General features: G+C 36.3%; 2 protein-coding genes across 3 annotated transcripts; one reads left to right on the top strand and one right to left on the bottom strand.

Annotated features, from left to right (window-relative positions):
• Positions 1-507: 507 nt before the first annotated feature.
• Positions 508-4625, bottom strand: Rab27 (RAS oncogene family member Rab27). Its single transcript, XM_089632562.1, has 6 exons — positions 4548-4625; positions 4084-4237; positions 3361-3428; positions 3005-3119; positions 2014-2210; positions 508-622 (listed from the first exon to the last, which is right to left on the bottom strand). The coding sequence occupies exons 2-6, from the start codon at positions 4225-4227 to the stop codon at positions 508-510; spliced, it is 639 nt and encodes a 212-aa protein (XP_089488688.1). The 5' UTR covers positions 4228-4237; positions 4548-4625.
• Positions 4626-5969: 1344 nt separating this feature from the next.
• Positions 5970-21643, top strand: Abi (tyrosine kinase Abl). 2 transcript variants are annotated; one of them, XM_089632551.1, is made up of 9 exons: positions 5970-6142; positions 6268-6717; positions 7830-8048; positions 9600-9757; positions 10163-10241; positions 10959-11032; positions 11874-12008; positions 17015-17147; positions 19622-21643. In XM_089632551.1, the coding sequence occupies exons 2-9, from the start codon at positions 6285-6287 to the stop codon at positions 19783-19785; spliced, it is 1395 nt and encodes a 464-aa protein (XP_089488677.1). In that variant the 5' UTR covers positions 5970-6142; positions 6268-6284; the 3' UTR covers positions 19786-21643. The 2 variants fall into 2 exon arrangements, with proteins under 2 accessions (XP_089488677.1, XP_089488678.1); XM_089632552.1 differs by lacking the exon at positions 11874-12008.
• The last annotated feature ends 3536 nt before the right edge of the window (positions 21644-25179 follow it).

Raw genomic sequence — 25179 nt, 5'->3', positions numbered from 1 at the left:
GCTTGTTGCCGAAGTTGCTTGTTGCTTTGCTTGTTGACGAAGCCACCGAGGTGGAAATGGGCCTCATCACTCAAGATGATTTGCATTTGATTCACTCAAGTGAATTTTAATAATTTCAATGCATTGTTGAAGCGTGTATCGTTCCATTTTTATTAATGGCGTAGTTTCTACTTGTCAAATATCAAAAAATGACAGCTTCAAAAGTAACATCTACCGAAATAGCGGGCTATTCAAAATAACACCTCTTATTGTAAAACCCTGTACAATCAAATAAAAAATAATTTAGTTAATTTAATTGTAATAGAACTCATTCAAACAAAAAAATGATTTCAAATAGTTTTTTTTTCAAGACATAACACTGTTGTTTTGGTCAATTTCAAGACATAACACTGTTGTTTTGGGGTGATGATAATCAATTTATGCTATATCACACAAAAAGAAATAGTGTGTTAAGTTAATGAACAGTTTTACATGCATGTATTGTTGTGTCTTGGAGAAGTAATAAACTTAGCAATTACACGACAGGGGAGATTTGGTTCGTTCATTTGCTTTAAGGCTTTGGATAGCATTGTTCGGCTTTGATCCGGAGCACATCAGGGCGTATTCAACGGATGTCTCCATTCTGGAAAATAAAACCTACATTATAGACATAAATTGAAAAAAAAAAAAAACAATATTAGTTCATTAAGCAGAATCGACCTTAGTTTATCAATATTACCATGTCCTGCTATGCTATATCGATAATTAAAACAATTTATTGTTAGTTGAAAAAATCACCACATGATGGCAATACACTAAGGACGGGTTGCTTCGGAGAATTAGAACAATTCATCAAATTTCAAAGCTCATTTTCGGGTTCTGTGAAAGTCCTATTCAATTTCTGTTATTATATCATTATAGGCCAGTTGCTTGACAGAACTGAAATAATAACAGAACTTGAAAAAATCTTTCACAGAACTTAAAAGAATTATTCAAATTCTCCGAAACAACCCGTCCTAAATATTCTTCATCTTGATGCTCACCACTCTTCTAGACACAAGCGCCAGCTTCTGTAGAAAAGGAACATTAAAAAATCAAAAGGAGTGAAAATTAATTGTATGAATTATTTTAGTTAACATTATTGATTATCCTGTGTAAATTGATTAATTATTTAATAAATATATTTTTTTTAAAAGTTTAAAAAAATTGATGTATTTTATTTATGTGAATAGCGGTAGAAAAGCTGTGCACTAGTTTACAAATAACCAAGGGAGGGGTTTAGGGGGTTCATGATGAGAAATTATTATTTTGATTTTTTTTTACATTACACCACACAGGGGGCCCTGAAGCAAATAATTTCCCTCGGGGCTTACGTCATATTTTGGGAAGCTATGTGGAGGGTATTTTTTAAGTAAAGAAAGGAGAGGATGTTCTGGGAAGGTAAAAGTTATGAGGGTTAATTTGAAGTTTATACAACAGATTAACAACCCCCTGATACGCAATGTATATATCTTTCCATGAACTATTTTATGTCACTTTCTATTTTACGTAGTTTCTAGTGTTAACATACACGGTCATTTATCAAATGAATAAAATTTTCACTACTATTTTTAGTAAGACTGAAAGTCTCAAAAACACATTCTGCATTCTGAACACGCAAAGTATTTTCTCATGATTATAATACTGATTTATTTCACAACCTGAGAATGGTTTTTTTTTTATGTTCGTCGTACGAAAACTACATCAGCAGGTTTGTAAATAAGCTTGAGTCTCTGTAATGGGATCATTTCAGACACAGACATATTTTTCTCGCGAGTGCTTATTTGTGTTCGAAATCTGAATTTCAGATTGTAATAGTAATTCCATTCTTAACATGAGAATAACTCTCCTGCAGAGTCTGCTAGTATACAAGCACTCGATTTAAAATATATATATATTTTTTTTAATCCCAATTTGTGGTTGCGTATGTCCACTTTCTATGAACGGGACATATTGGCATCCCAACGATTTACACATTATACGTCCCACGCTCACCTGTACATAACCTTATCAAGCAGCACCTCAATGGCCCTGGCAACATTCTGTCCCGTGGCAGCGCTGGTCTCCAAGTAGGTGAGCTGGTGGTCGTTGGCAAACTTCCTCGCGCGCTCCTCGCTGATGACGCGGTGCTCCTGCATGTCGCACTTGTGGCCGCACAACACTATGTCCGGGCAGGATGTCAGGCAGTGGGTCTGCGGATGAAAGCGGAAGCAAAGCCATTAGATGAGACAAGTAAATAAGTGGTGCCCACTAGTACTCTATCAAACTATAACTTGCCGTTGGAAATAACAGCTAGATGCCATCAATGCCCAAAGCCATTGATGAAAATTTGCATTAACAGTTGGATACAATATAATTATTGATAGTGTTGGTAAATACACATATATTTATTTATTTATTCATATTCTCCATAAAACGGTAATGCACCTATACATTACGAAGAAGATTAAAAATTATAGGGACATGTAAGTATAAAAGGTCTTGGGGACAGTTTTATTATTTTGTAACATACGTCAAAAGATGGTTACCGAACATCTGTAAGTGACGTTGAAAATGTTGATTGTCAATGCAGAATCGTTAAGCAGTTGAGTCACTCTATTGATTTCCAAAGGTTATATTTTCAGTTGACAATCGCCAACGATAGTGGTGTGTGTGTAGCCCAGTGGTGTCCTCATTACTTTCAGTAAATAGTGGCGCAGACCAGTGAAAAATCACGATATTATGTTAGTAAATCATAATCTACTAGTTAGTTAGTAAGTAATGCTTTCCAAGGAATATTGGAGTAGAATGAGAAGGCCTGAGGATCGGAGATAAATAGCTAGGATCTGGAGGAAGCCAAATCCCACCCAGGGATGTACGTGATGGTGGATACAACTGTTTTACACACTTTATTGTAGTCTTCTACACATTTCTTTGGTTTAAACATTGATTTTCATAATACAAGAAAACATACAAATACATATATTCATTTAGTTTTATGTAATACCTTAAGTTGCTCGATCCAGTTACGCACTTCCAGGAATGAGTGTTCATTGGTCAGATCAAACAGAAGAAGGAATCCCATGGCATCTCGGTAAAATGTAGTTGTCAGACTGCGAAACCTGATTAGAAACACAATTTACTAATAATTAACAACACACACAATATAAACAGAAGTATATTTTTGTATTGTGGATTTAATATTGTATAAGAAGCAAACACTGAAAAGAAAATGGGAATGGTCAAACAACAAAATAGGACAATTATCTCCAACATTCATAATCTCTGTATGATTTATGAGAAGATTGATATACATCAAGAATCTTTAATAATTTATCATAATGAAGATAAAAAAAGACCTACCTTTCCTGCCCAGCTGTGTCCCAGAGCTGCAAGTGTATTTTGTGGTTCCTTCCGTTTAGTTGATATATCTAAAACACAAGTCTAAACTAAAAACACTACTGCTAGTGACAAATAATACCAAATATACAACAAATTATGATGAATTTGCACCAAACAAAATAAGTAACAAATGCCTAATAATATAGCCTACTGCATAATAAACAGGATGAGTTATTAAATGGTTTTGCAATGTGCTATTCCGAAATTAAAAAAATATATATCTAATTGTAGTGCTAGGTGCGTAAACGGTTTGCAAAACACTTTAAAAGACTATGAATAAGTTGTTTAATATTTAGCTAAGTAGGTACTACTAGTAATAATGATTACATTGCAAAAATTTTAAATTGTGATGATAAATAGCAAAGAGAACCCTACATTGCCACACTCGTAGCAGATACGCTATATGATATAATTATAGCATTGATATTCTGGATATCCGAATAAATCATTTTCAATGTCCCAATTATTGATATCTATACGAATCAATAATATGTATATATGTTTTCAATTCCAAAGACATACCTACTAACAGATATTTCCAAACAAATATTGGTTCAAAGAACCCAAATGTTTTGAGCAGCTACCATGATACCTAATTAAATTATTATTAGAATGCTATGTTCAAAATAATATACGTGAACTATTACTGTAAAACTGTCTAAAACTTTCGAAATCGAAGCTTACCAATGTTTTCTCTCGAAAGTCTATACCAACGGTGGATATGAATCGTGTATTGAATATCCCATCAGTATACTGATACAAGAAGCTCGTTTTGCCAACTCCTGAATCCCCAACTGCCAAAAACTTTATCAGATAATCGTAGTCCATCTTTATTTATCTGAAATGAAAAAAGGACAATTAATTTTGACTGCATAGCATATTTATCCAGATTTATAGAAAAAGCATTGGGCGAGGCAATAGTTCAGTTTTTAAATGCAGACCTGTGTGCCGTGATATATATTTTTATTTCAGAAACCATTTACGCAATAATAAAATAAATATGCAGAATGCCTGAAGCATCTAATGACATCCTGAAGTATTGATTTACTGAAACATACGGTCGAATACCCTAAATTTTAAACGTTGTAAGACATTAATTATTTATGGTAAGATTTAGTTCCTTCAGTTTGCAATGTTGATCAACTTACTATCAATTTTAAAAGGAAAATAATAATATTCGCCTTGGTTCAAAAATCTTATTTCATATTTCGATCACAATTTCGAACCCAACGCACGCCATAGAAAAGATTTGCAAGTAGAAAATCGTTTTTGATATCGGACTTAGCGATGGGCAATCGATGCATCGTCGATTTACTCGATCTTATTTACAATCGAAATATTTCGATTCATTGTCATGGACAAATCGATGCTGTCAAAAATCATCATACAGTCCAAGACAGTCGTTTTGGAACGTCATCGAACAGCGTATCGATTCTGTCAAAAATCATTCAAAACCACAGCCGTCACATCATTGGTCAGAATTAATCGATATAAAGGAAGTCACGTTATTGGTAAAAAATAATCGATATCAAATCGATTCCCAAATTCGAGATACATCAAAAATATTTCAGACTCAGATTGGTTGACAAACCAATGTGCTTTAATATTCATTAGGGTTTACGCAATTACGGTTTCGTAATTGTGTTATGTTGGTAATGATAGGTATTAGATATGAGCTGTTTAATTATGATATTTTCTAGAAACCGAAGAAGCTACGAGTGTGTTAACAATTCATTCATTTTTAGGTTGCTCCTAAATTTAGTGGACTGAAAATAAGTTGGAAAGGTTGTTAATAAAAACAAATTGGTATATTTTATGGCGCCGTTTTTGTGAAAACCCTTAAAGAACGATGAAGAATTTGAGGTTATTATTTACCTAATTAGGTTATGTGTGTAATTGTTATGAAAAACCCAAACAGCCCAAAATATACATTTATATTTGATTTTCGTTTTAGTGTCCAGATTTTTATGTCCGTGATGATGACAATAAATATTGTATTATTTCTTCTATCGAAGAATGACTTCACGGATGTATACGTACTCAAATTCGTGGTCAAGGAAAACGGTCAGGAAGAGTAAACAATAAACATATCATAACCAATGATGGGTTGCCTGTTACTAAAATACCGGAGCATTGCGACCGAGTTAAATGTAGTTAGTTAAGTTTTATGACCTCATTCGAACGTCGAAACATTTTTTAAAATAGCTCGTCGTTTAAATTGTTTTACAAATTTCTAAGGAATTTGTAGGTTTCGTTTACAATAAATTATCTTACTATTTTGAAATTTCAATAAATTTCTGTTGTTACAGTATTTTGTTTATATGCCGTATGATGAAAATAATAATATTAAGAAAAACAATCTCAAAGGTACTTAATTATAATTATAAATACAAAGGCTCCATCATAACTCCATAAAAGAAAAAATTACAATTTGGTCCTAAAAATAAAACTTTTTTATATCGCAGATACGCTGTCGATAGTTAAGATAGTTTGTCAAAAAGGCGATTGAAATGACACACCCATTTTTGCATCAACAACATTTTATCTATGGCTTTTGCAGGATAGTTGATTTATGTTTTGCAGTCAGAGGTGTCATTATTTTGGGTGTCACTTTGATTGGTCTTAAAAATTTAGTTAATTTAGTCGAGTTGTTGCAGTGAAAAAGTCGACCATTGTCGACTTTTGTCGGCTTTATCGACGTAGTTTCTTTTGTTCGTTAAGTTGGATCGCTATAAAACGGAAGGTACGTATTGAGAAGTGTTTTAAATCAGTGTTTGCGGGGTCGAGATAACTAGTCCATGTCAGCTATCGCCCCAACTTCCGTTGTTAATTTATTTATATTAGCGTTAATATGTAATGTATTTATAGGTCCTGCGCCCTACGAGATGGCTGAGTTAGCGACTCTGCTGCAGGTAGAGATACCTGAGGGTCGCAATAACCTCACGGACAGCCATACAAATCTCGAAAGGGTAGCGGAGTACTGCGAGGCGAACTATTTCCAGTCGGACAACAAGCGGGTGGCGTTGGAGAGCACGAAGAACTACACGACGCAATCTCTCGCTAGTGTGGCTTATCAGATCAACACGCTCGCCTACAACTTCCTGCAGTTGCTCGATTTGCAGACGATGCAGTTGGCGGAAATGGAGAGTCAGATGAACCATATTTCGCAGACTGTTATGATTCACAAGGAGAAGGTGGCCCGACGTGAAATCGGAGTGCTGACTGCCAATAAGGTGACCAACCGTCAGTACAAAATCATTGCTCCGGCCAATCCAGAGAAGCCAATCAAGTATGTGCGCAAGGCGATTGATTATACATGTAAGTGTTTTTATATGTAATAATATGGTTGTCAATAAATAATAGGGTAAACTTTTGCCTACAACTACCATTATTAATGCACATTTAAAAAAAATCTTTGATTCAACTTAATGACATTAAGAGCCAACTATTTCAGTTGTGGGAGAGGAAAACGATTATATATGTACGATTTTTTATGAGCGGCATAGCCAAATCTAGGGCGAGGGAAAATTGCCCGGCAGCCATCTTGTATGACAAACTTTTTAAATGATTTGTATGTAAAGTGGTACATGATGAACTACTTTAATTTTATTTTTGTAATGTTAATGTAATTATAGCGGCTTATGACATTTTTGAGTATTTGATGAGACAGGGAATTGAATATGTCACTAAAAAATGTATGAAGGTTTTGGCATTATTCATACTTCTTCCCCCTCACCCCGCGGCTTCAAATTGTTCATGAATTGCTCCGTCCAGGGCTTTTTAGGTTCATGATAACCGCAGATATCATTCGAATTTAGGTACAAATATCTAAAAATAATTAATCTACAAATGGTGTAAATAAATAAAACCCTGGCTTCAGATTATTTATGTGATTAAAAAATTACGTAAAAAACAAAAACCCCGGCAAAAGTCAACCAATAATAGTAAAAGTTATTTAGGCTCTGTATTGATTCAATAGCTATTTTTTACTTAGGGCTGGTTGATTCACAGAATTTGAACAATTCATCAAATTTCATGTTCTGTAAAGGTTCTATTCAAGTTCTGTTATTATATCATTATTGGCCAGTTGTTTCTCACAACTGAATGGAACCTTTACAGAACTTGAAAATTAACTTTCAAATTTAATGAATTATTAAAATTCTGTGAAACAACCCTTCTTATTATTGACTAATTCAGTGGGATAATCAATCATTAGACCCTTTCTGACTTCCAGAGTCCTGCAACGAATGAGCTAGAGAAGTGCAAACAAGTATCAAGCAACAGTTGAACACTAATGAAAATGTCCGACTATATTATTATAATCACAAATGATTTCATACACTTTATTTTACTGTTTTGATATATAATAATGTGTTTTGTGGACTGTCTTAACGATGCCAATGATGGTTTTTATTTTTTCTTAATTTCAGTGCTAGATGAGATTGGTCATGGAGTACGACGTGGCGGAGGAACCCCTCGTCAGCGCCAGCGCTCCCAGGGCGGCTCTGTGTCTGGTGGAACAGGGGGCCCCCAAGGAGGAGGAGGGGGAGGTGCCCTGCCGGCTCCCACCACTAAGCCCCCCACACCTCCGCAGGCCGCCAGGGCCCCCACTCCCAATAATAAGGGGAGCGGAATGGTTGGGACACTTGGTAAGCAGAGAACTCTTTACATTAAAAAAAATCATTTTTTTTATTTTTTATTATCAATATAAAGTTTTTTTTACAGGTTTTTTTTTCGATGTCTGTCTCACTAGGATAAACCTGTGTCGAGACAGACGTATTTGATACATAAATTAATGTTTACATTTTTTTTTATACATAAATTATTTCATTACATTAAATGACATTGTGAAAAAAATAACATGTTATCATTATTATTTCATTATTACTGTTATTATTTTAACTTTTTTATGACTCAATTTTTATAACTAGCCGTGTTTTCCAAATATGGAATAAAATTGTATCAGAACAAAGTATATCCCTTGCTTAAATTAAACTCAATCTTATTTTTTATTTTTCTTGTAATATCTGTACCGGAGAAGCAAACGGATGCAACTCCAAAATCACAAAATGTTCAAGATAGCTGAAAACCTTTGTGTTTTTTGCAAATCTCTCATTATTTCCACAAATATATTTTATTGATAATTGAAAAAAAAAAACAATATTTCTTTCAATTATGAACCAAAATATTGAGTGGAAATAGCGAAATTCACTAAAAACACAGGTTTTCGGCTCTCCTGAACATTTTGTGCTTTGAAGTTGACCCGTATGCTTCTCGGGTACAAGTAGAATTTACATTATGAAACTGCTTTCATGCTTTTTGGAATTAATTTCACAACACTTTGGTGTTTGCAGCTGGGAAATTTCACAAAATTTAGTGTTGTGAAATCTTCCCACTGGGTATTATACCTGTTCTGAGATCTGCACATATTATTATTTTACATTGTTCTTCTATGCTGATTTGATCCTCTAATTCTAATATTAAATTATAATTGTATAAACTACAAGTTTCCTGGTACCAATTGTTCGCCACCGGAGGGGGGCGGTAACTGACATAAAATGCACTTAGTCACTGTGCAGACGGCATAAGGTTCAATTTGCAAATCCGAATTCGTTGAATGCTGCCCATTTAATTTCATTAAAAAATTGCAGGATTAATTTTATTTTGTGAAGTTCATGCACAAATATTAAAACGTTTTTATATCATTTTGTAAAAAACTTAATTTGCCACATTATACGATAAAAATATATCCAAAAAGGCATTCATAAGTATGAGATTTTGCAAATGAAAGTATTTTTTCGGGCCTTACAGTTTATTTTTTTCTGAGATGTAAATAGACTTCTAATTAGTGAAAAAAAAGCTTGATTATTAAGGCCAAGATTTGTTCTACCCGCAGTCTTTAATTGAAGCATCTATATTATTTCTAAGCGATCAATTTTTAAAATCGAAAACACTTGATTTTGCATTTCTTTGCATTGTATTGCCTTAAAATATTATTCTGATTGGTTTACCACAAATCTTTCCCTATTCAAAATATTTTCCAATGATTCATTTTTAAAATCTGTCCCCGTTTCCGTTTATGATATTGATCCATCTCTATTGATTTTGGCAATAATAATATATGTACAGTAATTACTATAAGTTAGTGTTACCTGTTTAATTATTATCATAACCTATAATATGTACCTGTTTGGTTCCAGGAAAGAGCAGTTCTCGCGAGTACCGTACCCCCCCGGCGGTGGCACCCCCGCAAGTGCCTTCGCACTATGCCCCCAACTACCCACTGGGGCACCCGCAGCACCATTCCCTGCAGCGCCGGGGTCCGGGGTACTCCACCCTGCCTATTGTGCAGCCCCAGGTGAGCTCCATAGCTTTCAGAATCCATAATCATCATCATCACGGTGCTACATTACAGGGTGGGATTTGGCCTCCTCTACAAATGTTCACCATTGGCTGCGGTCCCTCACTCCTCACCTCCAGTTCTCCGTCCTTGCCGTCTTGCTGCAATCCTCCTCCACACAGTCTATCCACCGCTTCCTCGGTCTGCCTCTGGGTCACTCCCACTGGGGCACCCACGTGGTCATAATCTTCAGTGTCTTATCATCTTGCATTTTTTCTACATTACCAGTCCATCGCAGTCTTGGGACCTACAGAATCCTACAATGGTCTCATGCTATATCCCTGATGTGACTCTTAAGATGTCACCAGTTATATTTTAAATATTTTTATACTATGCAGTCTGACAATGGTATTTCTTTTACAGATTGGAATGGTCCATCCTACACAGCATTCGGTTTCTTCTTCTACTTATGGTCAGCATGAGCTACATTCCAACATGCCTCGTAAGTTTACTCATATTTTCTTCTTCTACTAATTTTCTGCATGAGCTACATTCCACAATACCTCGTAAGTTTACCTATATTTTCTTCAACTTATGGTCAGCATGAGCTACATTCCACAATGCCTTGTAAATTTACTTATGGTTTCTTCTTCTACTTATGGTCAGCATTAGCTACATTCCAACATGCCTCCTAAGTTTCTTATGGTTTCATTTTTTACTTATGGTCAGCATGAGCTAAATTCCAACATGCCTCGTAAGTTTACTTATATTTTCTTCTTCTACTTATGACTAACAACTTTTGTTCCTCCAAGTTGGAACGGAATCAATTGATTGCGTTTCGATCGCCTTGGATCATGTATACAATATCTTTCAACTTAAAGGCTTAGTTAGTTCACCTTTCTTCATTAATTACCCAGTTATTTTGCATAACGAATGACATTATCCAAAAAGTCGTTCATATTGCCAGCTAATCCGACACCTTGGAGACCTCGCTAAAAGCAGTGACTTTTGTCTACCGACTATCAGAATCATATTTTGACCGTGCTTGCGATCATCGCTAACTGACCATAGATGATGGATTTTGTCAATATCGTATTGACAGGGCTTTATGGATCGGTATAAAATCTTCGGTAGTTACGCCTATCGATCCGACATTGTAAAGTTATCGATTTCACTGTGCTAGACACCCTTTTTTCTTACATTGTTGTTTTTTTTTTAGCCCCTCCGTCCCCATTGATTGGTTCCGACAGCGGTGACCATGGTCAACACATGATGCATTCGGGCCACGGAGCTGTAAGTCCAGTTGCATTAATTAATTACTACGCACAGGTCATAAATTGACATGCGATTGCAATGTTACATATTGTTACTTTACACACCCCTCATTGAAGCTTGTTTTCCTTGTTTTTACATTGTCCCGTTGTTTGAAGAAAACCACCGCTTTTCATTTTTGCAACCGACCCTGGTGTGTTTGATAGGGAAGTCATACTGAGTGTAATCATTCTTTCATTCTAGCAACTGAACTGATAATCCATAGAAGTGTGATCTATACTTGCTAGTTTGCATATATATAAGACCTTTTGACTACGTAGATAACTTTATGGAGTCAGATTTATGGGTTGTCAAGATTCCTACCCGATAGCAACTTGAAGAACCAAAATAACTTTTAAGCCAAGCTTAAAAATCAACTGATGTACCGGCTGGTATACTATAAACATACATTTTTGAGAAATAGATAATGCACTTTACAATTTGTGAAACACATTATATATGTGATTTATTACGAAATTACTGTCAGCAAGTGCAGAATGCCTCAAACCACACAAACGAAAGTTGAAGCTCGCAGGTATCCAGAACTTCAAAGCTAAGAAAGAATTTTGATATTTTTTTGTTAATTTCACTAGAAGTGAGGAAAGATTAGGTTTACTTGGGTTTACTTAGGGCACAAATAACACAATTCTATCGTTTATCTCTTCAGTGATTTCAGAGTGCAAAAAGGCAAGAGATTTGTGGTCATTGCTTCATTTTATCCCAACATCAGTGCTTCGATATCCACCATATCACGTTGTGAACCCCGTGTCAATAACATCGCCTCTCATTTCTGTAACCCTCGCGTGTTTTCTGCCGTTTCCAGCGCATGTCGTCTCTGAGTGGTGCTTCAGTGGGGGGACGCGGGGGTTCCGTGTCCCCCCCGCTGCCCCCTCCCCCACCCCCGGATGAGGATGAACATGCAGCCTTCGGTAGGCCCCGGCAGGCTCATATGCTGCAGGTAAATATGCATAATGCGTCACACGCAATCGTTTTGTTTGATGTCTAATACCACAAATGAAACATTAACTATATTGATATACATATATACATATGCCTTATAGAATGTTCTCTACCTTACGCTTTTACTTCTTCTGGCCCTATAGCACAAGCACGTCATGTCATGGTTCCTAAGCACGGCTGCAGATCGCCAACAAGCAACAATGCGCCTCAGTTAAAAATTCTTAATTTAGTCGACGTGAACTGTTTGTTTGTTCTTAGTGATCTGCAGCTGTGCTCAAGACAATCCTTGACAAGTTACCGACATTATCGATAAAATCTTTATCTGACCTAATGTACTATCCTATGGGAAATTGGATATCATCAGGGCTCATGTTCAATTTGGGAGGCGGGAACAGATACCGCTGCCCCGGGAATCATTGATTGGTTAACCTTTTGAACGCGTTAATTTGCTCCGTTTTATCTATACCCGTACGCGGTACATATTTTCAAATACCTATGCATGCAATTAAATGTCAAATTATAGCATTCTGGCATGATTTATTGGACTATATAGACAGAACAGATTATTCTCCACAATATGAAAACAAATCCTCGTGGGTCAACACTCTTAGATGTTTATAAAAACAAAAACATAAAATTTCATACAAAGACGTACCGTATCTTTTGAATGTGGTCCCGCCATTCACTCGGCGTCATAAATAAACCACTCTCGGTGTGTGTGTACTTAGGCCACTGTGTTTATAGACACAAGTGGGACACCATGATCACTTATCATTCTTAGTTATGAAAAGTTGTGAATGACATACTAGTACTAACGCCATCCGTGGACAAAAATGTAAACTAAAGGACTAAAAGGCGCGAAGAGGCGCACTTGGTTATCGATCTTTTTTTATGAAATACAATTTTATTTTTGAGAAATTCTTGTAGATGTCAGCATCGTGATAGTTCTACAAATGTCCAAGTGAGCAAGAAATACATTTATGACGAAAGAGAGCGGGAATATCGGCCGTCAAAGTTGCCGTATCAACTGTTGATACAGCCGCGTGTGAGTATAGACTTTTTGCCGTAACAACAGTTGATACGGCCGCGTGCAAAGAGTTAACCAACACCTCTGCCATAGATCACCCCAAGTGGTTTGCTACGTTTGGTGACTTAGCAGGGGTGCCTGGGGAGTGAAGTTTGCCTAGATCTTGGCGGCGGATTCATCTGCCCACCTACTGCGTGGTGGACCGTATCAGATTAGACTGGTTGAGGTTTTTGATCTCTCCAGCCAGACTCTCGACCCTTGCACCTTTGTGGGAGGGATGGATTCATACACCCGTCACTTCTAGAGACACTGACTTTCAGATTCCTACCCACCCCTCATACCTTTTTCCTTGCCAAAACTTCCTTTACTTCGTTTCCTTAAAAATACCCTCCACACAGCTTACTCAAAGATGATGCAGGCCCCGATGGAAATCATTTTCCTCAGGGTCTCCTGTGTGGATCTAATGTAAATAACAGCGCAATTTTCACCCTGCAGGATGGAACTAATACATAGTTTAACCTTTCCGGGGGTATGGACGCTAATGAACGACGGTACACACTTTGGCCAAAGGAGTATGGACGGCTATGGACGACAGGAGTCGCATATTCATAATCGATGCATATTTTGTAAATATGCATCGTATTGCCATCTATGGGCATATTCCTGTAACTTTACGCCAATTTTAAACATTTTATAACATTATCGACAGAGATATCGGCTGTTATTTATTTAGCATACTATCATAAAATTTAATCAAAAAGTATATTTTTTATTTATGTAAAAAAACTCACTCCCCAGAGCACGGCCAGCATAACGTAACTTACTCCCGGAAAGGTTAACAGAACTGTATACAAAACCAGGTATAAGGATTACGAAGCTATGGCATGCATCTTTATCTGCAAATCTTCTAATTTTCGCAAACCTACTTTCTGTTTTCAAATACGCCGCCGTATGTGTTTAAAATATCTAATTTTATAAATAATTTATGAATGACAAAAATCTTGTCGCGTCAGCTTTGTGGTATTAGACGTCTAAAAACAATATTAGGCATAACACCCCAAAAACAAACAACAAAAATATTGTACACTGCATGATCTTTATTTTGTTACAATCATAATTAGTATCATAAAAAACCCTGTAGATACTTGTCACCTTAGTATATGTGTGCATATTTCTTGCATCGTCATAAAAAATGGAATATGTATTAGTTGTTCTTTCATCTTTATTTGATTTCAACTGATTTGGCTCCTCACACACATCAACAATTTAATAACAACTGCAAACAATGGCAACTCAATTATGTCTCAATTACATTAAGTATTAATGTATCCAGAATTTCCAGAATTGGAGAGTGTAATTAAAAGAAATTTATAACATTTTTATTAATGATTATGTTGTGTTATTCTATGATATTTGTGGGAGAAAATGATTTTGCTGTACTATTCTGTATGTATTATGTTTATTATTTGGTACGCAATTCAGTATTTACCATATTTTTATGACCCTTTGTTTTATTTTCTTTAATTTTGTTGAAAATTCCTGGGCGCCACTGCATAATATCCTGGTATGGGTGTCAATGCTGCAGAGCTTTGAAGTAAGCTATTCTGTGGAAGATATTAACTCCTCATGTTAATTTTTTCGGTTTTGAGAACAAACAGCTATTACCCATAGAGTCAATTTTTTCTCTTTTCGGAACAGCTCATATGGTTTCATACACAGACATAGGAATTAATAGACGAGAAGATAATGGCGAGGGGTAAAATAAACTGTTGAAGAACGAAGGGGGTGAAGCTGACTGTGATTCGTCAATAAATCAATCTGACAGTAAATAGGCATCTCGCATTATAATATCACCATTTACTTCTTAAAAGTAAAATCTGCTTTTGAATGAATAGACATTTTTACATGGGAGCGCAAATTACTCGCCACATTATGAACAAATTTGCGAAGTCCAAATTCGGCAAAAAAATTCGGTTCTATTTTCAGAGTCGAATATTTCGTTTAAGTATTTAGTTAAGACACTTTTATAAATGTTCATAATTTACTTCCCAGCAACCAACCAGCTTTGTGTTTCGCGTCCAGACGTTTCTCGATGTGATAGTAACAACTGATTCATATTGTACGATGTGAATATGCTTAAAATAAAGTAAAATAATGCTTATATATGGAATGTAATACGACAATTGGGTTTATTCTCTTTTTCACATCTATTTTTACAAGTTTTCATAGTACAAGTCAACATTTTGCCGTGTTATTTCGTAAAATGAACCGATGATGCCTCGACCATAGTTCGCACAAGAATGATGACGTCACGTTTTCAAATTTCACTTGAGGCCATACGCGGGCACAGCCGGCTCCAATGGAACCGGTATGGGGAGTGGGGATAATACGCTTTTAATCACTTAGGGCAGGTCTACTAATATTCATATGTCTATGGTTTCATAGAATTCAATGTGCCCCCCCTTACCGTCATAGTTAGATGTAGATTGATGAACTAAATGGTGTTCAAAAGAGAAAACACAAAGCTTTATATTGAGATACTTTTAAAATGTTTTTTTAATGCTTTTAATTTAAAAAATTAAATGTTTATTTTTAGTAATAAAATTTGTAAGCGTATTTCATCACTCAATTTGGGCGGCGGGTTTCGCCGACCTGGGAACCATTTATTGGATAAACAACTATCCAACATCTCTGCCATAGGTCACCCCAAGTGGTTATGTTTGGTGATTTAGCAGGGGTTCCCGGGCCATCTGGTGAGGTGTGTTCAGGATGCGCCTGCCCTCCAGCTGCGTGGCGTGCCAGATCGGGAGAGGTTGGTTTAGGGAGGCTGGTCTCTCGACCCGTCGCCTAGCGCCGCAGCGGGAGAGATATATTCATATGTCTGTCACTCACTGGACACACTGATCCCTAGATTCCTACCCAACCCTGATACCTTTTACTTTTCCAGAAATTCCTCTTCTTTCTTTACTTAAAAAAGACTCCACACAGCATCCCAAAAGATGTCAGGTCCCGAGGGAAATAATTATGTGGGGATAATATTAAAAAAAAATTTTTTTTTCATTTTATTGTGAATCGGAAGTACCCACATATTGTCCGGATTTCTGACAACATCTTTGAGAAATATACTGGTTAATATAAGAAGAATAAGCACAGATTTAATACTGTTACAAAGAATACTACATTTTAAAATTGACTGTCCCGAATTACTTCAATGTATCAATATCCATGTTCCCAAAAAATCATGCCGACATTTCTTACCTTTTTACTTCAATAATACCAGGACACTAGCTTACCAAAATTCTCCGATTCCGAGACTTTACAATCTCTGAAACAAATATTCTGATCTGGGTGATATATTTCATTTGAAAACTAATCAGTATAAATGTTGTATATTCTATCACTTTTATTCTTCTAGACACAAATAGACCTATGTACCCATATAACTTCTCCGCTTCTACTATTTTGTTTTGTTGAATCTTTTAAACTCAATTATATGCGTGAGGATTCATTTTTGCCATTATGTTTACATTCTTCTTTATTGTATTAATTTTTAAGTGTTTACTCTGATACAAAATGCTTGTATTTTTTTTAAAGAAAAGCCCACTAGGGCGTGTAATAAATAAATAAATAAATATAGCAGAGGCCTGAAGGATTAATATTTCTATCTCCTTCCCTTTAGGAGGATTTTTTTCCTTCATGGTAGGTGATTTAAAACATAAATTTAATAGGAGGGTATGCTGTTTGGTTTGTATTTTTAAGGAAAGGACGGTGTGAACTTGGTTCTTGATGGGACCCATGTTGTAGGAGGGAGGAAACACAAAATCCGGCTATTAATTCCATAGCCTTTAAATGTGCTTTGTCTACATTTTAATTTCCAACTTGTCTCCTTCGCCTTGATAGTTACAGACAGTTGTTGAGACCGTCACATTAAAAAAAAAATTGTCATGTATCTCAATGACTAATTTTGTTGTTTGCAGCAACAAGGGGTGATGGTGTCCCATACGCAGCACTACCAGCCAGGGCAAGGCACTATGGGGGGAATGATGCCCACCATAGTGCCTGATGAGGAGGATCTCCCAGGATGGGTGCCCAAGAACTACATTGAGAAGGGTAAGTAAGATATACATACTATCAGTGGCAGCTCGTGCTTTTTTGTGTGCTAGAGTGCTAAGATTGAAAAATATGATGTTATTCATGTTTTTTATATATTTTATACTATTTGTTTGCCCTTTACAAAAAAACTATTTATCCCCTATTTTTATTATATGAATATTGCACAAAAGTCCCAACTGCAGGGAGTGGATCTATGAGGTCTCCTAATTTATAAAAAATATTTTTTATGAAAGTTTTTTGATATTTCTCAAAAATGAAAAATGAGTTCATATTAATAAAATATATGCATTTGTGTCTTGTGATGCTGCATGCAGTACAATTCATAATTCAAATGGTAGTGCTGAAGTACTGCCACGCATTTACTGTGATCTCACAATTCAAAAAGTTCCGTCCTCAGCGTGCTCTAATTAATGTGATACATTTGTAAATAACATTATATTTCATTGTAGGTGACAACCTTGATATGTTGTGAGGCTGAAGGTAGTGGGGAGGGAAAGGAGATTGGGAAGAGGAAGGTTATCAAAAAGGAATCTCTACACTCAATTAATTTGCAAACAAAATAAGAAAAACCACGCACTTTTTCAGAACAATACGAAACTTTCTCGACTGACAACTTGAAAATGATCTACTTTGCTGTCTATCAGTCTATCATTGAGTATGGAATCATAGCATGGGAAGGTGGTACTTCATTTGCACTAAACCCAATCATAAAAACACAGAAAACCATAATCAAAATAATCCTTAGGTTACCTCTAATTACAGACTCGAACTTAATCTTTAATATTATGAATGTGTTGGACGTTCAGCAGATATTCGGAAAAACAATCCTCACGCACCTAAATACAAACATACATAAATACTACACAAAAGTTTCAATATTCGCTGTACTCGAAACAATAACCCCAAATTCCTGTAATAAACGCCCATAGGGCTTTTACCTATAATAATGTACATCTTTATTTTTTTAGTTATACCTACAGATTACATTTAAAAAAAATCAGTGTTCACAAAATACAGGTTACATAAAAAAATATCAGAGTTGACAAAATATGTTACATAAAATATAAGAGTTTAAAAATATATAGGTGTATCAGACGTAATCGTGTGACACATAAGACTGTAAATGGGGCCGGTGATCCCAATCTGTGGAGGCGTGAGATGTCGTCCTTCAGTGGCGTGGAGGGGTAGAACGAGGCCGTCTCTGAAGCCGCTGTAGAGCTGGTCCGATTGCTTGTCGCTTGTTCTTGAGCTGATTCCGAGTCTGGTCCGAAGGGGTAGGCAGTCCGTGGTCCAGGGTGAGGCGGGGGTCAGAGTGAAAGAAGGCGAGCAGAGTCAGAAGTCGGAGCGAGGTAGAGGGCAGAGCAGAGAGAGAGGTGTAGAGCTGGTGGTGGTTGCTGGATATCTGACGTTTTGAGGGCATGTTGCACGTTTTATAGGGCACCGGCGGGCGCGCGGACGCTCACACGGGCCCACTTTCTCTTTGATTCCTGGAATCTGTGAGCCGTGTAGCGACGCTATCGCGGCGCCCCCCCGGGCCGTCTACCGCCGCTCGGCCGGTAGTTTCGGTTTCGGTAGTTTCTTTGTTTGGGCACGATCCTCAGAACCGTGCCCGTGGGACGTAATGGCGGCGTACCACCGGTCATTTGTGACGCTATGACGGCGCATGGCGCACGGCGCGGCTTCCCACTACGTTTTGGCACGGTTCTAACAATCGTGCCCGAATTAAATTATGATTTTACCAGCTCTCACAATACTTCTCTGCCCGTATACCTCTAGCCAAGCTCCGACGTTCATTTATTATAAGATCACAAAAACATTTTACATCATTTTACAAACAGAGGGTTATAACAATTTATCTTTTCACACATCAGCATTTTACACTCTTCAATTTAACAACAGGGCATATATAAAATTTTAATATGGGGCGACTGCGGCCGAGCCCGGAGCAGTACGTCCGTTACAATAGGTAATGGATAGAGTACAAATAAGTGAGACGAAAAATAGAAAATCTGCCAAAATCCTCCAAATCAACCATAATGATAATAAGAAAGTATAACAATACATACTACTTTCGGTTAAAGAAATTTTAGGTATATTGCAACAAGATTGTACAATACTCTTGCAGAGAACATAAAAAAATGTGATATTCAAACAAATTTCAAAAAGAACATAATTTGGATAAAAAGTAATAAGTAATAGGGCCTGTACCGGTGCCCTCACTCAAATTCAAAACTATTGATTCAACAAAAATATTGAACGATTATATTATAATATGTATAAATGTAGGTATACTCATATGTATTTAAGTTAACTTTTAAAATGACTCCCTCAAAACAGGCTAGCCGCTAGCCTAGTGAGGCAGATTATGAGAAACCTCAACTTTATCTACTTGTTAACATGTATTCTTAGTTATATGTAGTTGCAAATTTCTTAAATTAATATATGTATTATTAATATTGCTGTCTTTCCAGTGGTGGCAATCTACGACTACTATGCGGACAAGGAAGATGAGCTGTCCTTCCAAGAGAGTGCCGTGGTGTATGTGCTGAAGAAGAACGACGATGGGTGGTGGGAGGGAGTCATGGACGGAATCACTGGACTCTTCCCGGGGAACTATGTCGAACCTTGCGTTTAATTACAATATTGTTGTAAACATACTATACATGATATCGGAAGTAGACTTTATATTATGGATATTGATTTTCAACCTTCAATGGAATCCATAAGGATGCCGGATTGTAACCTTTAATTTATGACCTAAGAATTGTTTCAATCGTAGTGTAGTTTTTTTTTAAATTTACATTAGCTCCACACAGGAGGCCTCGAGGGAAATTATTTTTCTCCTATGTCATCTTTGGGGATGCTGTGTGTAGAGTCTTTTTAAGGAAAGGAAGTTCTGGAAGGAAAAAAGTTTGAGGGTGGGTTGGAATCTACAGGTCAGTGTTTCTAAGAGTGACGGATGTACGAATCCATCTCTCCCACTGCGGTGCAAGGCGATGGGTCGTGAGAGTCCGGCTGGAGAGGTCAAAGGGTCTCCCTTGACCAGTCTCTCTTGATCCGGTTTGCTTGAAATTTGGAGTGTTTCTATTTTTTATACTGTGAAGTTTTGGCTAAATGTAAATTTGGCTAACACAGCTTAAGCTGGGCTATGGAGAAAACTACCCCTAAAACTATACAAAAGGGGAGATTCGAGAAGAATGTAAGTATGTTGTAAGCTTAATGATTAAGATTTATAAGTGGATGCTTAGATAGTTTGGACTTGTAGAGTGGGTGGAAGAAAAGATTGTCAAGGGAATTATATTTGGAGATCAATCGAAAGGAAGGAGTTGTGACCCATGAATACATGTCACAATCAAATATTTTAAAGGTGACTTGTCAAGAGTCCGGACTAGCGTGAATGTAAATGAAGCAAGTATCATCTGGCAGAACAGAAATATTTGGCCAGGGCAGGCCCTGTGCGCAATTGGAGCAGTCAGGTGTCGACTTGCCAAGGCGCCACGAAGCCCAGGAGCCAAGTCTCTGATAATACCTAACACCTATCAGCATCCTTAGGTTTTTACTAGCGCCAGATGCCGTTTGTGCGCAGGACCTGTACGAGATATGTTTTGTTAGTTGGTTAACCTCTTTTGCCAATCAACAAGATAAAAACATACATTTTTTGTGGTGTTTTGTACTTTTATGCTCCTAACATAATAAAAAAAATCAAATTATTCAATTCAAATAATAAGCTATGCCTTCTGGCGTTCTAAAAGTTATTAGGCTTATCGTAGCTTTAGTTCGACCACTAACAATTTATTTTATATTTTCTGCTATTGGTTTAGCTACGTACATACATATTATTTATATATGTATTTCGATTAGTAGGTGTAGTTCCAAGATAACTCAACACAATGACAATTCAACGCACCTTTAAAGAGTGATATAAAGTCATTAAAAACAATGAACAAAACTATAAACCTAACCTACTTAACCTAGTTTTTATTTCATAACTTTTTATGACTTCATATCATTTTTTATGACTTTATATCACTTTTTATTACTTTATATCACTTTTTATGACTTTATGTATCACTTTTTAAAGTTGTGTAAAATTGTCATTTTGGTGAGTTATTCAGTCACCAATAGGTGCATACCTAAGATAGATTTTTTTTTACCATCTTGAAATACAGATTATGTAGCATTTTGCGTGCGTTCATCCAATTAAAGTACTATTTAGAAGCAAATTGTATTATTATTTTGTTTGTTCATTCAATATAAACAGTATTCTGTGCAAGTAATTTGCATTTTAGTTACATGTAGTTGAATTACACAGGTTGTTAATATTATCTCTCTGCCGATGTCTAAAAAAGAATAGTATCTTAAAAATGAAATTTACAAAATATTTCATACATTCCTGAATTTTATCAGTTCGATTTAAGTGTAAGAAGTCAAGAAGAATTTATAATGTAATGTAGTTATTAGAAAACAACTGTTGCAACAAATTTATTAATAAAATGATTTTACATTGACTACCATTCTAAATTATTATTGGTTATTATTATTAATTCATTCTTTTCTCGTCGTATATTTGTCATTATAATGAAGTGAAAAAATAAAGTCTTATTTATTTTGATTTTATACCTCTCTGGTATATGATGGTTTCCGAAAGCGCTCCTAGATTTCATTGAAAATACATCAAAGTAACCTCTATGTACACATACATGCTTTTTCTGCTGGACTATTTTGTAGCTTTATTTTTTATTTTTTACATTAACTTACCAGCGGAAAATAATTTCCCTAGGGGGCTATGTCATCTTTGGGGTTGCTGTGAGGAGGGTATTTTTGTGGAAAGGAAGGAGTGAACCATGTTTTCCGACTGCACTGGTGATGAAAGGATCAATGACACTAGTTCTTCGGAGCATCTTCCATTGAAATACCGGTAGAACAAGGAAAGCATCCCCACCTGATGCCTGTGTTCTAAAGATTGCAATCAGTTTGTTAAAATAGGGGAATCGATCAAACGGGCCACCCGTTTCTGCACAGAGTCAAGAGTTTTTGTCAAATACCTTGGGGCTTCAGACCAGGCTGCCAATTTCAACAGTTTAAATTCAAGTTTTATGAAAGTTCTATTCAAGTTCTGTCACTATCAAAGTAGTGACAGAAAAAAACCGGCCCACGGTGTAATTATAACAGAACACCATTTTATTTTTGAAATTTGATGAATTGTTTAAATTTGATTTTCAAGTTCTATGAAGGTTCTTTTCAAGTTCTATTATTTTATCACTATTGGCCAGTTGTTTCAAAAGACTGGAATAATAACAGAACTTGAATAGAACCTTCACAGGACTTGAAAATCAACTTTGAAATTTGATGAATTGTTAAAATTCTGCGAAACAACCTGTCCTTAGAGTTATTCCAACCAGTTGCAGTGTTCATTATTTCATCAAGCAGTATCAACATTTTGCTTTAAGGCGTCGGAAAAGGGTATGGGGTGGTTTTTTGAAATCTTACCTAGAATGTGACCTTCCTCTTGCTTTGAAGGTGCAAAATTCATCATCTCAGGATAAAAATGTAGATTTGTATAAAAAACAAATTCCCCACAGAGAGTCTATACGTATGCAGATTTATTTATTACTGTTTTCTTTTTTTTTTTTTAAGCGGAGACGGTTTACACGTAGTTCCCGTGAGCACTTAGGCCATAGGCCCATTGTGCTATCTCCCATTTTACCTCAATCCTTTAACAACAACCCAGTCCCTTTAATAAAGTTCACCAGGGTTGTCATTGCGTATGTGGCTATGTCTTCTGGTTCTATTGTATGTCTCCCCAGGTATCTGAGCCTAGTTCCCACCAGGGCAAGACATTGACACCGTAGGTGAATTGGAGTCTCTTCATCCTCTTCACATTTCTTGCATCTATTGGTATTTTCCACTCCCAATATCTGCATGTGTCTCCTGAGATGGCAGTGTCCTGTTAGTAGTCCTACCAGTTCTCTCAGCGAGTTTCTCTCCATATCTAGTAGTTTCTTGGTTCATCTAGGGTCTTGTTCTTTTATGAGTACTTTGGATTGTCTCATTCCAAGTGCCCTCTCCCATTTCATTATTGTATTACCGTTAATTACACTCTATTTATAAAACCAATGGCAAGATATACCATTAATAACTCTTTATTCTATAATAGTAAGATTAGAAGATAGTTAATCACCAAAGGGGTTTCTTTATAGTAAGCCTGCATGATTGAAGGCATGTTGGGAAACCTAAATGTGGCTGGACCTTGTGGAAGCGAACACAACATCCTCAGCCTTATTTCACACGGGCCGGCTGTCGGCTAAAGAGCTATGAGTTGTATCGACAAGTATGTGTCTTATCACACATGCCGGCCATTACTGTCCGGCACCAGGTGGCCGGGTCGATGCCGGTCACGCACCTGCGCGCCCGGCTGTGGGATGCCGGATAGACGTCCAGTAGCTAGTGATTTAGATTTGGATTTCATGTTAAAATTTGCCCAGATTTCAGAATGAGTATAATTTACAAACTCATGCAAATGAGGTACTCTACTGAATTCCCCAACAATGTCACAATGTCTCCTTCCCTACATCTAGGAAAATTTCCCTATAAATTCCATCACTGGTCTGCTAGCACGCCGGAGCCAGGTGCAAACCAGGTACTGTGTAAAAGGTTTTTTACCGGCTACTCGGTACCGGTCAGCTTCGTCCGACACAAGGGTTAGTCATGAGGAATTGGAGAGTCAGTAGGAGATCGACAGGAGTGGCAGCGTATCCTACAGACGGCCAAAACTTGTTGTTGAGAATCATGACTTACGACATTTTAAACCTTTCTCTTGAGTTTTATCAATATTTAAAAATTAAAATATAATTATCACACTAAAAGAAAAATATTAAAAGAGAATGTAAATCGGCATTTATAATGATTTATTTGTTGTGCGTGTTGCGTGTTTTATATATTTTTTTGTGTTGCATGTATATGTTTTATTCTTTTATGTTATAGAATTTTGGTTATATTGTCAAATTAGCCTGATCTTTACACGACATACACGAGTATAAATAAAAATGTAAATGTTCGCTTGTAAAACTTGTTGTTGAGAATCATGACTTACGACATTTTAAACCTTTCTCTTGAGTTTCATCCATCTTAAAAATCTAATCCAACATTGCCCATACCTGTATTATATACGTTATTTTAAAAATCAATCAAATTTGTGCACTGCGGTGAGAACAGAAAACAGTCTTTTGTTCAATTATCGAAACTTTGGATCACAAAGGTGCTAAGTCACTGGAGATGAATTGTTCAGGGGAGCAATTTTAAAGCTTAAGCAACCGTAGCAGGTGTGGACATAGTGCTATTGTTTTCTTTGATTATTGTAGAATTGGTATGAAAATATGTATTTGTGACAAGGGTGCCTTAAAGAATGGAGGAAATAGCACCGATTTCCATCAGTCATTTTTGCATTTTAATGGACTCAGAACCTTTGTGTTCCAAAGGGTTGATATGTAGTATTTTGTGTTAATGAGAATCTATGTCTAGTATTTCTAGACACCGTATTTCTTCCACCAACTCATTTCGAGCCTGTTGCTGAATGCTGCAAGATCCCGCACTGAAAATTAAATTCGCTATAGGAAGGAGCTACAGACTGTTAGGTCTGCAGCGTAGTTCAGCTTGGAAATTTTCTGCGCAGGGCTTGCAGCAATCGGCTTATGTCGATTGCTTACCGACCCGTGGGATGACGGTCTTACTCTACATTATACAACGCAATTTCTAAAATAATTTAAAATTTACTAAATGTAAATTTTTTCTTCCAAATGCTTTTTTGTAATGCAGTCTGAGATATCAACAGTTATTAGTTATTATCTTCATGAATTCATTAATTAAGGAGTTGATGGTATTAGAACTACAAAATAATATTTCAGAAGACAAATTAACAAAAGTTAAAAACATATTTTTACTATTGTTTCAATTTATTGAGTAACCCGCTACTAATTTCTTAGCTTCTATGTTTATTTGTCTTCTTGTATTAGATTATTTTATTTAACTT

This window comes from Hesperophylax consimilis, chromosome 6 (genome assembly GCF_061612785.1).
Source record: "Hesperophylax consimilis isolate HC1 chromosome 6, BYU_Hcon_1.0, whole genome shotgun sequence".
NCBI lineage: Eukaryota > Metazoa > Arthropoda > Insecta > Trichoptera > Limnephilidae > Hesperophylax > Hesperophylax consimilis.
The sequence above is the reverse complement of the archived record's forward strand: the minus strand, read 5'-3'. Positions and strand labels throughout refer to the sequence as shown.